This window comes from Heptranchias perlo, chromosome 24 (assembly GCF_035084215.1).
Source record: "Heptranchias perlo isolate sHepPer1 chromosome 24, sHepPer1.hap1, whole genome shotgun sequence".
Taxonomy (NCBI): Eukaryota; Metazoa; Chordata; class Chondrichthyes; order Hexanchiformes; family Hexanchidae; genus Heptranchias; species Heptranchias perlo.
Window position 1 is genome coordinate 3,063,275 of NC_090348.1, and position 15,883 is coordinate 3,079,157.

General features: G+C 40.3%; 1 protein-coding gene across 5 annotated transcripts in view; it reads right to left on the reverse strand.

The window, feature by feature from the left end:
- Window positions 1–15,883, reverse strand: part of cfap54 (cilia and flagella associated protein 54) — a 443,819-nt gene that overhangs the window by 253,541 nt on the left and 174,395 nt on the right. For all 5 annotated transcript variants that reach the window (XM_068004603.1, XM_068004606.1, XM_068004607.1 and 2 more), the window contains 6 exons: window positions 15,527–15,664; window positions 10,502–10,607; window positions 9,601–9,690; window positions 7,268–7,394; window positions 6,756–6,858; window positions 4,089–4,192 (listed from right to left, as the gene is read on the reverse strand). In XM_068004603.1, coding sequence (XP_067860704.1) covers window positions 4,089–4,192; window positions 6,756–6,858; window positions 7,268–7,394; window positions 9,601–9,690; window positions 10,502–10,607; window positions 15,527–15,664 — 668 coding nt within the window. The remainder of the gene's footprint in view (window positions 1–4,088; window positions 4,193–6,755; window positions 6,859–7,267; window positions 7,395–9,600; window positions 9,691–10,501; window positions 10,608–15,526; window positions 15,665–15,883) is intronic.

The following is a 15,883-nucleotide window of genomic DNA, read 5'->3' on the forward strand; positions in this document are numbered from 1 at the left end:
TCAAAGCTTCTATGCTGGGAGTGTGGGATTGCAAATTAGTCCTATAAATTTAAATTTAAATATTTATATAGAAAAAGAGAGAATATGGAAGAGAAAATGGAGAACAAAAGGAAGCTGGCCTGAGGAGAAGAAACATTCTACTTTTAATACAGGAATTTCAGTAGTGTAACACTGATATTGCACTGATAAAGCTACTCTTTATATCAAGATTTATCAGCATCAGTGTGTGAACTGAAACCTTAAGAAAATGGCCGACCCAGGAAGCACTGAAATTCCTGGAGTTGCCAGCAGTCTATGAGATCAGGAAACAGTGGAACCTCTGTACTTTTTAAAAACTTGGGAAGGTTGCTCACAGTATCAAATGCAAGAAAGAAAGCAGAGCATGGCTTGCCCAGGGTTGGCTCAATAATGTTTGCACTGGAGAAGAGAAAGCTGAGGGATGATCTGACAAAAGTATTCAAAATCCCAAAGGGCATAGACATGAACATAATCACAGATTCTACAACAAGACGACACAGCCCTAATCGCAGAAGAGAGAGAGTGAAAAAACAATTTAGGTTTAACTACTTTATGCAGTGGAGGTGGCTTTATGGAATGGGCTGCCAAGAGAGGCAGTGGGAGCTGATTCTATCAGCCAGTTCGAGAGGGAGTTGGATAACTACTTAGAGAAATATTTGATAGAGGGGTAACAAAACATTCAGAAAAGGACAAGAAAAGACCAACTGATCCATCTGGCCTATTCCATCCAGACATACATGCACCACCTACCCACCCCCTCCAGTCATGCAATCTCCTAGGCGAAAGCAAAAAACAGAGCAATAGAAACCATAGGGTCCTACAGCAAATCCACAGTCACCACTCATTCTTGCAATCTATGCCAGAGGTCGATGGTTCTTTATGAAAAGAAGTACTTAACTCCATGCTTTCTTATTTTGTACTGATGCGCCCTAGTTCTCCCCTCCCTATCCAGTTGAAATAACCTATTCATCTGAACATAATCTATTCCCATAATCAATTTAAAGACCTCAATCGTATCTCCTCAAAGTTTAAGTCTCTTCAATGAAAATAGTCCCAGTTCCCTGAGCCTGCCCTGATAATTAAGAGCCCTAAGACTTGGAATCATTTTGGTAGTTCTCCTCTTGATCTTCGCTATCCCCCAGAATGAGGGGACTGAAGGTGGGCTCAATAGTCTAGATGCAGCCGTACCAAGATCCACAGCATATCTAATTTTGTATTTAACTATCCTACCTATATATACCAATACTCTATTCATTTTCTCTACCGGTCACAACATTGATCAGTCTTCCAGGTCTCTCTCCTGCTCTGCAGCCTTAAGAGGGTAAATCTGCATTGTATACACATGCCTGGAATTACTCAGACCCAAATGCATCATGCAACATTTATCTGCTTTGAAGGACATCTGACATACATGGGCCCATTGTATCCCTATCAGCCTGCAGTCTATTTATTTTGTCGAAAGTCCTAACTCCCGTGCACACTTTTGTGTCGTCGGTAAACTTATGGACTGTACTCCCGATGCCTTCACCTAAAATACTGATAAAGATGGTGATGAGCAACAGTCCTAACACAGACTCCATTAACGACTAGACCTCACACCAAGCTGCTACCACAAATAACCACCACCTGCCTATACAATTCAAAATCCTGCTTAAAACGTGACCACCAATTCCACAGGACGCAACCTTACTTTACAGTCGCTCGTGCACCATCTTATTGAAGGCTTTTTGAAAATCAAGGTTCTGCACAAGAAATTATTAGCAAAAAATGAGTGCACAAGGAATTGGAGGTACCTTGTGACATGGCTTGGTAATTGATTGGGAGGTAGGAGACAGAGAGTAGGGATAAAGGGTCTGTTCTCTGATTGGCAGGGTGTGACAAGTGGTGTTCCCCAAGGATCTGTAATGGGTCCTCAGCTTTTCATCATACATATTAATGACTTGGATGAAGGAATAGAGAGTTGTATATCCAAGTTTGCAGATGACACTAAGTTAGGAGGCACAGTAAATTGTGTGGCTGGGAAGAGGGAGTTACAAAGGGACATAGGCAGACTAAATAAGTGGGCAAAACTGTGGCAGATGGAGTTCAATGTGGGGAAGTGTAAGATCATCAGGATCTTTGGATCTGAGAAAGACAAATCAGAATATTTTCTTAATGGTAAGAGACTAGGAGCTGTGGAGGAGCAAATCACTAATTGCTAGTGCACAGGTACAAAAAGTAATCAAAACAGCTAATGGAATGTTGGCCTTTTTATCAAGGGGAGTGGTTTTCAAAAGTGAGGAAGTGATGCTTCAGTTGTACAGAACCTTGGTCAGACCCATCTGGAGTACTGTGCTCATTTTTAGGCAGCAAATCTGAGGAAGGATATACTGACCTTGGAAGGAGTACAGCGCAGATTCACCAGAATGATATCAGGACTTAAAAGGTTACATTATGAGAGCATATTGCATAAACTTGGCTTGTATTCCCTTGAGTTTAGAAGGTTGAGGGGTGATCTAATTGAGGTATTTAAAATGTTTAAGGGATTCTCTAGTATAGATACAGAGAAACTATTTCTTCTGGTTGGGGAATCCAGAACAAGAGGGCATAATCTTAAAATACAGCTCGGCCATTTAGGAGTGAAATGAGGGAGCATTGTTTCACACAAAGCGTAGTAGAAATCTGGAACTCTCATTCCCAGAAGACTGTGGTTGCTGGGTCAGTTGAAATTTTCAAGACTGAGATCAATAGATTTTTGATAGGTAAAGGTATCAAGGGATATGGAACAAGGGCGGGTAAATGGAGTTGAGGTACAGATCAGCTGTGATCTAATTGAATGGCGGAACAGACTCCTGTTCCTATGCAATATCACTGGTCTGCCAATATCTACCAACTTTGTGATCTCTCGAAAAAAATTTGGCCAAATTAGACAGGACTTCCATTTCCAAAAGCCATGTTGGGAAACCCTTAATGACTTCTCCTCATTCCAAATTGTCATACAGCACATTTCTAATTACTCCTTCTAATGACTTATCCATACCCATGCCTATACCATCAAACTAACTGGCCTGTAATTCCCAGGTTCTGACATGCTTCCCTTCTTACATATAGAAACCATCTTGGCTTCCCTCCAGTCCTTGAGAACAATTGCAGGCATCAATGAATTGCCAAATATGTGAGCCTGCAGGTGGGATATCACAGCCCCCATTTCTTTAAGTAACCCAGCATGAATACCTTCAGCCCCAGCAGCATGATCAGCCTTAAGAGTCCTAACTAGGACTAATTCTGAACCAACTCCCATAGATTCAGCTTTAACATCACATCTCTCACGTTCCGCAATAAAAACAGATGGAAAGTAAGCATTCAATACCCCAACCATATCTTGGGACTCTAGACAAATATGCCCTCCAGGATCTCTCACGGTCCTATGTGGATCTTGACCACCCATTGGCTCATTACACAACTAAAAAAAGGCCTTGCGGTCACTGCCAGACCTATCCACAATCCTTGTTTATGTGACTGGTGTTGTGGGATGTAATTTTTCTTAGACACTGGGACTTGCCAGATACACGGCAATGGTATTTTCAGGTACATTCCTATGTAATATTTGGAAGGAAAACTATATTAGCATCAAATTAATAGTGAGACTTTTACATTTATTTGTCTTTTCTGAACTTTTGTATGGATTTGAGATGCAGTTATCAAAAGCTCATGAAGGGAAACAAGTGAGGGTGTTCAAAATATGGTGCTACCAGAAGTTCTATGAATTTCCAACACTGCGTGCAACACCAATTAAAATATTAATGCAACTCACTGGAACCAAGGAAAATAACATCATGAAGAGAATTTGTGTATTGGATACATCAATCATGTGGCTGGTCACAGTCTTCCCACAATGGTGCTTGAGGATAGAATGAATGGGGGAAAGGGTTGATCAAGATATTAAAAAATAAATGATGTGAACATACACTGGGGTGAAGAAACAGCAGTGATACCAAACTGAAAACAATCAAGACCAGTGATTCAAAACTATTGAGACATAGAGCTGGGGCCCTAACAGCAGTTAAGAGACAAAGAGAAATCTTAACTACCTTTGTGCAGATGGGTCCATCTGAACGACCGGATTATTGAGAAAGTTCTCCAGGAGTTCTTTCAACTTAACTTTGTCTTTTTTTGGTTTTTTGCTCACAGGATTCTGAACAGTGAAAAACAATATTCTTTGCATTGAAGTTGTCAATCTCCAAATGAATGATTTCCTGAATTAATTCCCTAAATTCTATAAATATTGTGAAATGAGGCAACATAATTCATCTATGCATTCATGTTCAATTTCACTGACTCCAGTGTGATTTTACATTTGAAAAATAATTATCAGAATCGTAAACCTTACCAGCAACTACATTGTATTTCACTCATCAAAATATTATACATTTCTATAACTAATACTTGAACATGTGTATAATGAAATAACTTATTGTGCAAGTATGAATATAAGGCTATCCATGCTAGAAGTAGGGATAGCTGGCTTTACCGAATTTTTTGAGGCAATCTGCTCTATTTGAATAGGCTCTCTGCATGTGGAAAATGTGTCTGAAAGTTGGTTGGCTACAAGATGCAAAATGAAAATGAAAATGAAACTGCCTTTAATTGAAGGCTGAAAGTGGCATGCAATAAGGCCGTGCCATAGCCTCCCTCCTTCAATAGCAGGGTTTGCTGCAGGAAGCACAGTGAAAGAAGATGGCCCTGTTTGGTGCCAAGGATAATATCCAAGTGCAAACTGCATGGTTGAAAGTAGCTGAAAAGATGAATCTCCCAGGTCCACCATAGCCCTTCATCACAGGATTCCATAGCAATCTCCCTCTTTGTCAACCACGCCCCTACCCTCCTCCTCCTCCTCTTCCTGCCTGATCACCATGCTGTATTGTGTGCTTGGGTGGTGACACTGATCATATTGTATTCTCACTCTTCTACTGTGTGGGGGATTTTAATAGGGGTCGTGAGCCACGAGGCAGGACTTTCCGCCAAAGTTACACAGCTACCCTGCATTATTCGAGCACATATGAAGTTATTCCCCCTGGTTCTCTGCGCTCTCCTGCCACTTCCGAGACTTTTTGCTGGAAGTATCGTGGGATGTAGAATACGTTTGCCCAAGTATGGGCAGGCATAGTACAAGTGACAAGAATGTCATCATAGTTCCTGGCATGCACCATTGCTTGTGGAGGTGATTTAAATTTTCACGGCCTGCAAGCAATTCGAACCAATCACAAAGTGATCAATTCAACTCTCCAGCCCCTCAAAATTAAAAATTATTTTCGGAGTTTCAAATATCCTTTTCAGCTGCTCCATGGACAGCTGACACGTGGGAACATGAGGATGCCGCCATTTTACTCCATTGAGAGATAGGCTCTCCCATGGAGGCAGGAATTCCACTGGGAGCAAATGATCCTAAACCAGAAAAAATCCGCTGGGGTCTGGGGTGGGTGGAAGTCTTGCATTACTGTAAGTGCATTGGGATTCCACCAAATTGCAAAATCACGGCCACTCTGGTCTCCCAACAGCTAGCCACTTATCATCTTATCAGGATGTTCAAATAATAAAAACATTAAGGACTGTTACATAATAAAAGCAAAATAGCTGCTCCGTGGATATCAAGCATTTACGTGCATAATCACCTTTCTGTGATCAGAAACCATCTATATATTTAGCGCGGTATCCCTCCCTGTCCATGTATACAATCAGGTTGCCATGTGGAGCCCTGATAGCCACAAAGGTTCCATCTAGAATGTGCTGGACTCTTGGTAAGTCTGCCAGGTGGTTATAGTTCTGTGCCCTCTCCAGTTGGATGTCTTGTTTCGACTGGCAAACATGGCATCATCACTTGCTTTGTTCAAGTATGAATTGCAGACTCGCCTATCTGACAGATGGTTCTTGTGTGAGCAGGAATGATCCTGTTGCATAGAAGCGTAGCGACCTTCACAGCTACAGAAGAGCCATCCCTGACGTTGGAGTTGTCAGCAAGTGAGCACGTTGCAGGCGGTATTGTTCAGTCACTGCCTCTGATGTAAAACAGAGGTGCAGAAGACAGGTATAGTCTGACATATCCAAGGTATGTGCAAAATATGAAATTCAGCGTGGGACTTGACTTACATAAATATTTCATTTAAATGAGACTTGCGCACGCCAGCGACGCGACAGTCCTGCACGTGGCAAAATGCAGCGCGTCGCAATTTGGGGGCGCAAGGTTAGGGTCTGATTTTCTGACCTGTGCCCACCGCCAGCGAGGCTTTATAAAATTTACCTCAGAGTTCACCTCACTCACTGATAAGGTTTAGGAGAGTCAATTTCCTCAGGGATTCTCTCGCTCACCCACCGTAACGTCGGCGCAGAAACCTCGGGAATAATGACCATTTACCCGGTTCTTCCGCACAAATTACAGGGGCGAGCAAGAGAACCCCCCGTGTAAATTCACCCCCTACATTTTTAAAGCTGGCGTGGGGTCTCACACAGCCAGCCGGTATCGTACAATCACAGGCTGCTGTGCATGATTTTCCATCTATTCAGTTCACTCAGTGGAAAATCATGGGAACATGCCCTCCATTATCGCACTCGCTGCACGCAAGTGGATTTCAGTTTCTCCACAACTCTCCATATAAAATATCTACACATTTGCCTGAACTATGCCAGCTGCAGGAAATCCAAGCTAGGTAACTAGTAAGTGCAACCAGAAACGATCACCGAATATACCAGCTACAACTTACATTGTGATACTCTACCACAGCTGCTGTATTTTTCCGAGAACCACGTTGTTTAATGGTGCTTTTCTGGGGAATTTTCAACCTGCTCAGAAGACGTCTGTTCCGCCTGTTCAGTTAAAACAAGATGCTGATTTGTATTTAGACAAGCAAAGCAAAGAACTAATAAATGTTTTGGTAGGCACCTTGCTTTCTTGCATTGTATTCATTGGTAAAAATTAATATTTGCTTATAGAAAGTTGTTTATGTGGTTTGAAAAGAAGCAGCTACATATTAATAATACAAATAAATGTCATATTTGTTTTTCTGAGAGTGTTCAGTGTTGCCCTACAGCCTTTTTCCAATGGATTACTAACAATACTGGCCGGATGCAAATCAAATTTGAGATTCAGCTTGTCAAAACAAATTTTCTTTTAGAGAGAAAAAACAACTTTTCAAGCTACACAGCATTTTTTCTGATCTGGTCATGTTTGTCAACATTAACTAATAGTGCTTGGTTTACAATGGAATGTGCTTACTTTTTTATAAACACTTGAACTTCATTCACCCATTGTGGAATAAGTTCCAAACTCTCCTCTCGTACCGCTTTGTGCAGCAACAGTACAAAGAACTCCAAGAATCGATCTTTGTTTTTAAACTTTATTACTGTAAGAGAGGAGATATTAAAACGTCTTTTAATAAGAGAACATGTATGTAGGTTGTAAACAATTTTACAACACCAAGTTATAGTCCAGCAATTTAAAATAAAATTGCTGGACTATAACTTGGTGTTGTAAAATTGTTTACAATTGTCAACCCCAGTCCATCACCGGCATCTCCACATCATGTATGTAGGTTGGCAATCCAATTATATTTCTTACAGGAATATTCTGCCAGATCAACAGATATGTTGGCACGGACTCGATGGGCCGAACGGCCTCCTTCTGTGCTGTAACCATTCTATGATCCTATGTCCCACAGTTATACAGGCAGGAATGTGGCAAATGACTGCATATACTAAACTAGAAAAACAAGGGTAAGTCTATGCTCTATAATCCATTCCTGGAATATTAACATACAGGGGCTGAAATATGGGGCCCTTAAGGTGCACTCCCACCATTACCCCAGCAGAAGGGCTAACTCACATTTAGGCCAGGACCTGGATAGGCTGGGTCCCAAGCATTGAGGGAGAATTCCCACTTGGCCTTGAAAGGAGTGCAGTTTCCTTGTAAAGCCAGCAACGTAAGAAAAGGAGGTGCCAAGGGAGCAGGGGTGTGAAGATCAGAACTTCAAGTCCCCTTGGGCTCACTTGACGGGGGCAGGATTCAGTGGCCGTTATGCCTGTTAAGGTGCACCAAGTGATAAGTGGGAACCCCAAACAAGAGCTCTAATGTTTGGGACGTTTTTATACGTTGAAGGTGCTATATCAATGCAAATTGTGTTGTTTTATAGGGTTCGTTTTTTGTTACAATTTCAATGCAGCCTCCTTACTTTCTGGAGTGGAAACAGTGTGCCACATAGTATCATAGCAATTGCTGGATGAAAAAATACCAAGATCCATCTAATTCACCTTCTATCATCCTAGTAGTCACATTACATATAATTACATTGAATTTACAACACTGGAATGGGCCATTCGGCCCAACTGGCTATGCCGGTGTCTATGCTCCACAAGAGCCTCCTCCCACTCTATTTACTTCATCTCACCCTATTAATATATCCTTCTAGTCCTTTCTCTTTCATGTACTTATCTGGCTTCCCCTTAAATGCATCTATGCTATTTACCTCAACCACTCTATGTGGTAGTGAGTTCCACATTCTCACCAATCTCTGAGTAAACAAGTTTCTCCTGAATTCCTATTGGATTTATTAGTGACTATCTTATATTTATGGCCCCTAGTTTTGGATGCCCCCACAAGTGGAAACATCTTCTCTACATCTACCTTATCAAACCCTTTCATAATTTTAAAGACCTCTATCAAGTCACCTCTCAAGTCTTCTCTTTTCTAGAGAAAAGGGCCCCTGCCAGTTCAGTCTTTCCTGATAGTTGTACCCTCTCAATTATGATACCATTCCTGTAAATCTTTCTTGCACCTTCTCTAGTGCTTCTATATCCTTTTTGTAATATGGAGACCAGAACTGTGCGCAGTACTCCAAGTGTGGCCTAACCAGGGTTCCATATAAGTTTAACATGATTTCTCTGCTTTTGAATTCTATTCCTCTAGAAATGAACCCCAGCACTAGGTTTGCACTTTTTATGGCTTTGGTAAATCTTCATACAACATGGCCCTGACAATCACTGGCACCCCGCATGTCGGGAACTTCTGCCGCTGACCCAATGATACAATGATAATGGAGTTGTTGACTAATCATAGTATGTCTAGTACCTTTAGAATCTTAAAAACAGCAATCATCTCACCTCTCAACCTTCTCTTTTCTAGTGAGAACATGCACAGTTTACATAATTACTCCTGATAATCCAGTCCGTCCATCCCCTCAATCATTCGGGTTGCTCTCGTCTTTATCCTTTCAATAATTGCAATATCTTTTTTGTACTGCAGCGACCAGAACTGTACACAGTATTCTAAGTGAGGTTGCACCAGTGATTTAAAAAGTGGTAGGATTACCTCGCTATTTCGGCTTAATACTGACCTTTTAATACATCCACATTTTGCCCTTGTTTCCCCCCATCCCCCAGTGCTGTAGGCAGCCACCAAGAGCCCGACCTCAGAAAGTCCCCCAGGGTCAGCGGCGGAAGTTCCCGACATGCATGGTGCCAGTGATTGTCAGGGCCATGTTGTATGAAAATTTACCAAGTAATATTCAAATATAATTAAAGTATTTAATATGTCACAAAGCTGAAACATTCTACCTTCTTTGTAAGCAGTTTTTATTGGTGCAAATGAGATGGTTGGGTAAAGCACAGTCGGGTCTTCATTTCCTGTAAACATTTCTGTTTTCACTGGAAAAATAATTTAAAATGAAGAAATATATTTATTAATTTAGAAATTAATCAGAATTCCAAAAGTGGAAACTACTTGGATATTAATCCAAAATGTGTCTAATGCTGTTATACATACTAAAAGTGTTGCGTAGTAATATCAATTAATTAACCAAGTGTGGAAACTTAAAACGGTGGCAGATTTCCCATGTCCAATATTTACAGCAAAGTTGTAAACACAGGTATAAAGAACGATATTAAAAGAAAAAAAGGAAGATTTGCATTTATATAGCTTTTCATGACCTCAGGATGTCCCGAAGCACTTTACAGCCAATTAAGTACTTTTTGAAGTGTAGTCACTATTGTAATGTAGGAAACGTGCCAGCCAATATGCACACAGCAAGGTCCCACAATCAGCATAGTGATAATGAACACACTTAGTGATGTTGGTTGAGGGATAAATATTTTCCAGGACACTGGGGTGAACTCCCCTGCTCTTTAAAATAGTGCCCTGGGATCTTTTACATGCACCTGAGAGGGCAGACAGGGCCTGGGTTTAACATCTCATCCGAAAGACAGGCCCTCTGACAGTGCAGCACTCTGTCAGTACTGCACTGAAGTATCAGCCTAGATGTTATACTCAAGTCCCTAGAGTGGGACTGTGACCCCATCAACTTTCCTGACTCAGAGGCGAGAATGTTACCACAGAGCCACAGCTGGTTACAGCTTCACTACAAATTGTGAACAACAGAAATCTTCCACATACAAAAGCAGTACAGTGGTTGACATCACACTTTGTCAAAAAGTAGTGACAAAACTTTGTGTTTTCTACCGTTTATTGTCAGGTCAGTCAAATCTTCGTCCATTGCCTTCACCTGCATATATAAAGAGCTCTCAATTGCTATTTTCTGCTGGTTGATGGTGCTTTCCCATTTGTTCTAAAAAACAAAGTATGAGAATATTTAGAAAAAAGTCAGATCGCCATTTATTCTGTTTATACTGAAAGAGAACATTAAGTTGAAAGGGACTCTCGCATGCATGATTTATATCTTTCAAGCTGTCAGATTATCCCACAGAAAATACTATCCACCCATCCACACACTTAAGTCTAGAACTAAAAGAGTCATTTCTCAGAATTTTAAACACATGGTTACCTTTCCAACCATTGATCAACTGTTGCCTGAATTATGCACCTCTGGAACTCTGCTCTTACACATTTTGCTGAATTTGTCATCGCTTTGGTCATCTCCAGAGCTTTTGACCAGTTCTGGCACTGCACTTCTAAACAAGTTAGCATTATGTGGTATTTTACAAAAGTTATATTCATGACTATAAAAGTAAAAATTCGACTTTGAATGGGAGAAGGTATTTTGCACTGACTGTCCTTCATTATCCCATGTGTCCCTAAATGCTCACTAATTTAATCTTGAATTATGGATTCTAAGAGCTTTCCCACAACCGATGATAGACTAACCAGTCTCTAATCAGCTGGTTTTCCTTTCTCTCTCTTCTTGGAGAGACGTTACATTGGCTACCCTCCAGTCCCCGGCACAACTTGCAATCTCAGAATTTTAACCAGCAGCTACCACTTTTTACCTTTCATGTCTCCACTCTTACCTTCTTTGATCACAAATGAAACTCTTCCATTGCCAAAACAGCCTCCATAGCTTGCCTTTATTTCTCTTTTGAATCAAGCATTATCTTTTCCCTCAACAACTATTAACCCTCTATAAATTCCAAGTCTGTCCAAGGTGTAAATAGTGCTCCCATATCTGGACAGCATTCAAAAAAAAAGTTAGTTGTGCAGTAGTTAATCCTCTCACCTCGAGCTCCCACATCCCTCTCTGTTGCAATCTTTCTTGTTTTACTCCATTTTGTAAATGGTACCATGTTGCTCATCTAGATTGTCCTCTCTTGTTCTGCAGAAGCTCCAAATGCTCCTGCCTTTACAACAACAACTTGCATTTATATAGCGCCTTTAACAGAGGAAAATGTCCACAGGGTCTTCACAGGAGTGTAATCAGATAAAAATTGACACCGAGCCAAAGGAGGAGGAGTATTTGGATGAATGACCAAAAGCTTGGTTAAAGAGGTAGGTTTTAAACTGGGTCTTAAAGCAGGAGAGGTGGAGAAGCGGACAGGTTTAGGGACCGTCTACATCCTTCCATCTTTAAAGCTCATCCAATCATTGCCATTCTAACTCATTCTTTCCCATCTCATTATGAAACGGCCTACCTCTCTCAGCCTTCCTTTCCTCCAATTTACAAGCTTTAAAAACGCAAATTCGGTGATACATAACCACTATTTTTTTTATCCCATCTCCTTTCCTACTCATTTCAAACCTGGTAAAGTCCTGCATAAGGTTTCTCAATTTGGAAAACTGGGGATGTTAGATTACCTACCTTTGAAATAGTCTTCTTTCAAGTTCAACTTCTACATACAAGCAATATACTACTATCATAAAAAAGGAGGGGAAACCTTGGGGATGCACTCCTTTTACAAAGAAAAGCCACCCTCTATCAGCAGTATTCTTTTCACAAGAAATCAGATAACTTTCTCCATTCTGCGCTATATAAATGCAAGTTTTTTCTTTAAGTAACAGCAAGAATACGATAAAACATTAGAGTAGCTCCAAGCCATATTAAGTCAGATAAAGAAACAAGAGATGAGATGGAAGGGAGCTTTGCATGTGGTGATTTTACTTCTTTCAAATAATGACGAAAACCATACCTAAGTTGATAACCTGAGACTTCTGATCATTTGTCCCAATTCTTGACACAGACAGGAGGAAAGCAAAGTAGTACATAAATTGGCAACAGAATTCTGAAAATCTACTTCTCTAAGTTAGCTTGGAGCACAGCAGAAACCATTATTAACCCTGGGTGTGTATTGTGGCCAGCAAAAAACAACAGATGATCTAACACATATATTAATAAAGAATAGTCAGCATGGATTTCAAAAGGGAAAGTCATGCTTGACCAACCTTATTGATTTCTTTGAAGAAGTAACAGAAAGGGTAGACAAGGGTAGAACAGCAGATGTAGCATATTTGGATTTTCAAAAAGTCTTCGATAAGATACCGCATAGTAGACTCATGAATAAGGTCAGAGCTTGTGGAGTCAGGGGACAACTAGCAGAATGGATAGCAAGCTGGCTACAAAATAGAAAACAGAGAGTTAAAAGTAGTTACTCACTGGTAAAAGGTGGGAAGTGGTGTTCAACAAGGATTGGTGCTAGGACCACTGCTGTTCTCCATTCACATAAACAATTTGGATTTGGGAAACCGAAGTACAATTTCATTAATTTATGGACAACACCAAATTGGGGGGTGTAATTAATACCAAGGACTGTGACTAAATACAGGAAGATATTAATAAATTTGCAGAATGGGAGTGTAATTGGCATATGAATTTCAATATAGATTAGTGTGAGTTGGTGCATTTTGATAGGAAGAATAAGGGGGCCACATACTGCTTGGATAATAAGAGTCTAAATGGGGTAGAGGAGCAGAGGGATGTGGAGGTACAGATACACAAATCACTAAAAGTAGCAATGCATGTTAATAAGGCCATAAAAAAGCAAACCAAGCACTGGGGTTCATTTGTAGAAATTGAAAAGCAGAGAAATTATGTTAAACTTGCATAGAACCTTAGTTAGACCACACTTGGAGTACTGTGCACAGTTCTGATCTCCATATTATAAAATGATATCGAGGCACTGGAGAAGGTGCAAAAAAGATTTACAAGGATAATTCCAAAACTGAGAGGTTATCCCTATCAGCAAATTCTGAACAAGCTGGGGCTTTTTTTATCTAGAAATGCGAAGACTGAGGAGTGACCTGATAGAGGTCTTTAGGATTATGAAAGGGTTTGATAGGGTAGACCGAGAGAAGATGTTTCTACTTGCAGGGCAGATCAGAACTATGGGCCATTAATGTAAGAAAGTCATTGATAAATCCAATAGGGAATTCAGGAGAAACATCTTTACCCAGAGAGTGGTTAGAATATGGAACTTGCTACTACAAGGAGTAGTTGAGGCGACTAGCATAGATGCATTTAAGTGGAAGCTAGATAAACACATGAAGAAGAAAGGAATAGAAGGATATGTTGATAGGATTAGATGAAGAAGGAAGTGGAGCATAAACACTGGCATGGACCTGTTGGGCTGAATGGCCTGTTTCTGTGCTATATATTCCATGTATTCTATGCAAATATATGTATTCCAACCCCCATTTTGCTAACATCTACTTAGTAATGGGCTTTTTCCAGTCTGTTTAATGAAAATCTTTATCTATATCATGTTTGAGTAAAATGCTAATACTTTGTGAAGATTAACTTAATGATACTCCTTTTCAATGGAAGAAAGTTGTTGCTTCCCAAATCTGTACTGATCTCTAACACAACTCCTGTTTGAATCCCTCAAATTGGGTTTCTGTCCCTCGCACGACAATAAAACAGCCGAAACCAAAGTCATGAATGACATTCTCTGCGACCGTGACTATGGTCTTCATCCTGCCTCACCCTCTTTATTGTCTCTGCAAACTTTGACATGGTGGATCACACCATCCTCCATCAGCCTCTTCCATTGACCAACTCAGTGGCACTGCACTCCTTTAGTTCCAATCTTACCCATCCAAGCATAGCCAGGGTAGCTCTACCAAGGCTTCTCTTGCTATCCCCAGACTACCTAGGGAATCTCCCAAGGATACATCCTTGGCCCCTTTACTCCTCTCAGGGTTTGTTCAGGAGTGAGAGACAACAGAAAGATCTGATGCAATTGACAGAAGAGAAAGAATTAAGGACAAGTCCTCGAATGAGGCATAATATACAGAAGAGTGGAGGAAGATCACTTGACTTTCTCCACTTTTTATGTGGAGCTTGAACAAATGAGGAAGATGAAATTTCATTGAGTTTCATACAAATACTAAAATTTGTGATACTTCTAATGTATTTTCATTAAGAAATGTTACACTTTTATCTTTCAAAAACTGTTACAGGCCTAAACTCCGTATTAACTCAGATACTCAGCATGAAGTCCTTGGGCCAGATTTTGCTGCACCGTTAGTTAGACTTACAATTGCACATTTACGTTTTCAAATCTTTTGCCCACAAAGTTGCTGGAAGTGCAAGCTGATAATGGTGCAGCGAGGGATACAGGGCATCTGGGACCTTGGTAAACAACAGAATTAAGTGTAGCTCCTTAATCAACGAGATTTAAGGATTAAGAAAAAAAGAGAAAGGTCTGAGAAGGAGGGTGAATTAGAGTGGGTAAATTCAATGTCAAATCAAATACAGAAAGAGAAATAAAGAGAGGAAAAGAAAGATTGAATTAAGAAAGAGAGAAACAAAGAGGCAGAAGGAAAAAAAAGTTAAACATTTTAAAATTAAAAATGTCATTTTTAAAATCTCCTAAAACAATTCACAATCTGAAGGAATGAGACTCCATACTTATAATTGTTTACTTTCTGGCCAAGAGAGGTTCATTGACAGTCATTAACAATTATCACGTCGCTAAAAGGGTACTTACGCTGATAATTACCAGACTTAACTTTCTGTGGCAAATTTAATGGGCAATTAATGTGCAAATACAGCAACTCATGAAACTCACTGGGAGGTGAGGGCAAGATGTCATTTTCGCAAAGCTAACGGCAGAGCGGCGCAAATCAGCCAGCAACTTGTGGCGATTCGCAATTCACGGCGTATCTCTTCCTCACTACAAGTTGCTGGCCTTGTGCATTAATAACGGTGTGTGTTGTTCAGACCCCGTTAATCTTTTCAGCAAAACCTGGCCCCTTGATTTAAAAAGAAGACATAATTATCACTATGCTATTTAACAAATAGGCACTTATATCCAGTACTTGTGTTGATTCAACTTCATCCTCAATTTCCAATGCCTTTTGTTCCACAGTAGTTTCCTGAAGTGTAGAGTGCAGCATCTCCTTTCCAATAACTACGACTTCTAAAGCGAGGTCATACTCTTTCCAGCGTCTTAATATCTATTAATATAGTACAAAAAACAGTTTAAAGCTTTTAACTGCTGGGGTTTTAAGTTTGCCACCGAACATTTGAGCTGGGTAAGGATAGGCAGCTTTCCTCAAAATTTATAAAAAATTGTGTGTGAAGGTAAAAATCTCAATCCAAGAATAAAAGCAGAGCATTTAAGGGGTCAATAATGTAATTGCAAAATCGGGTGTCGGAGCCCCACATTATTTGGT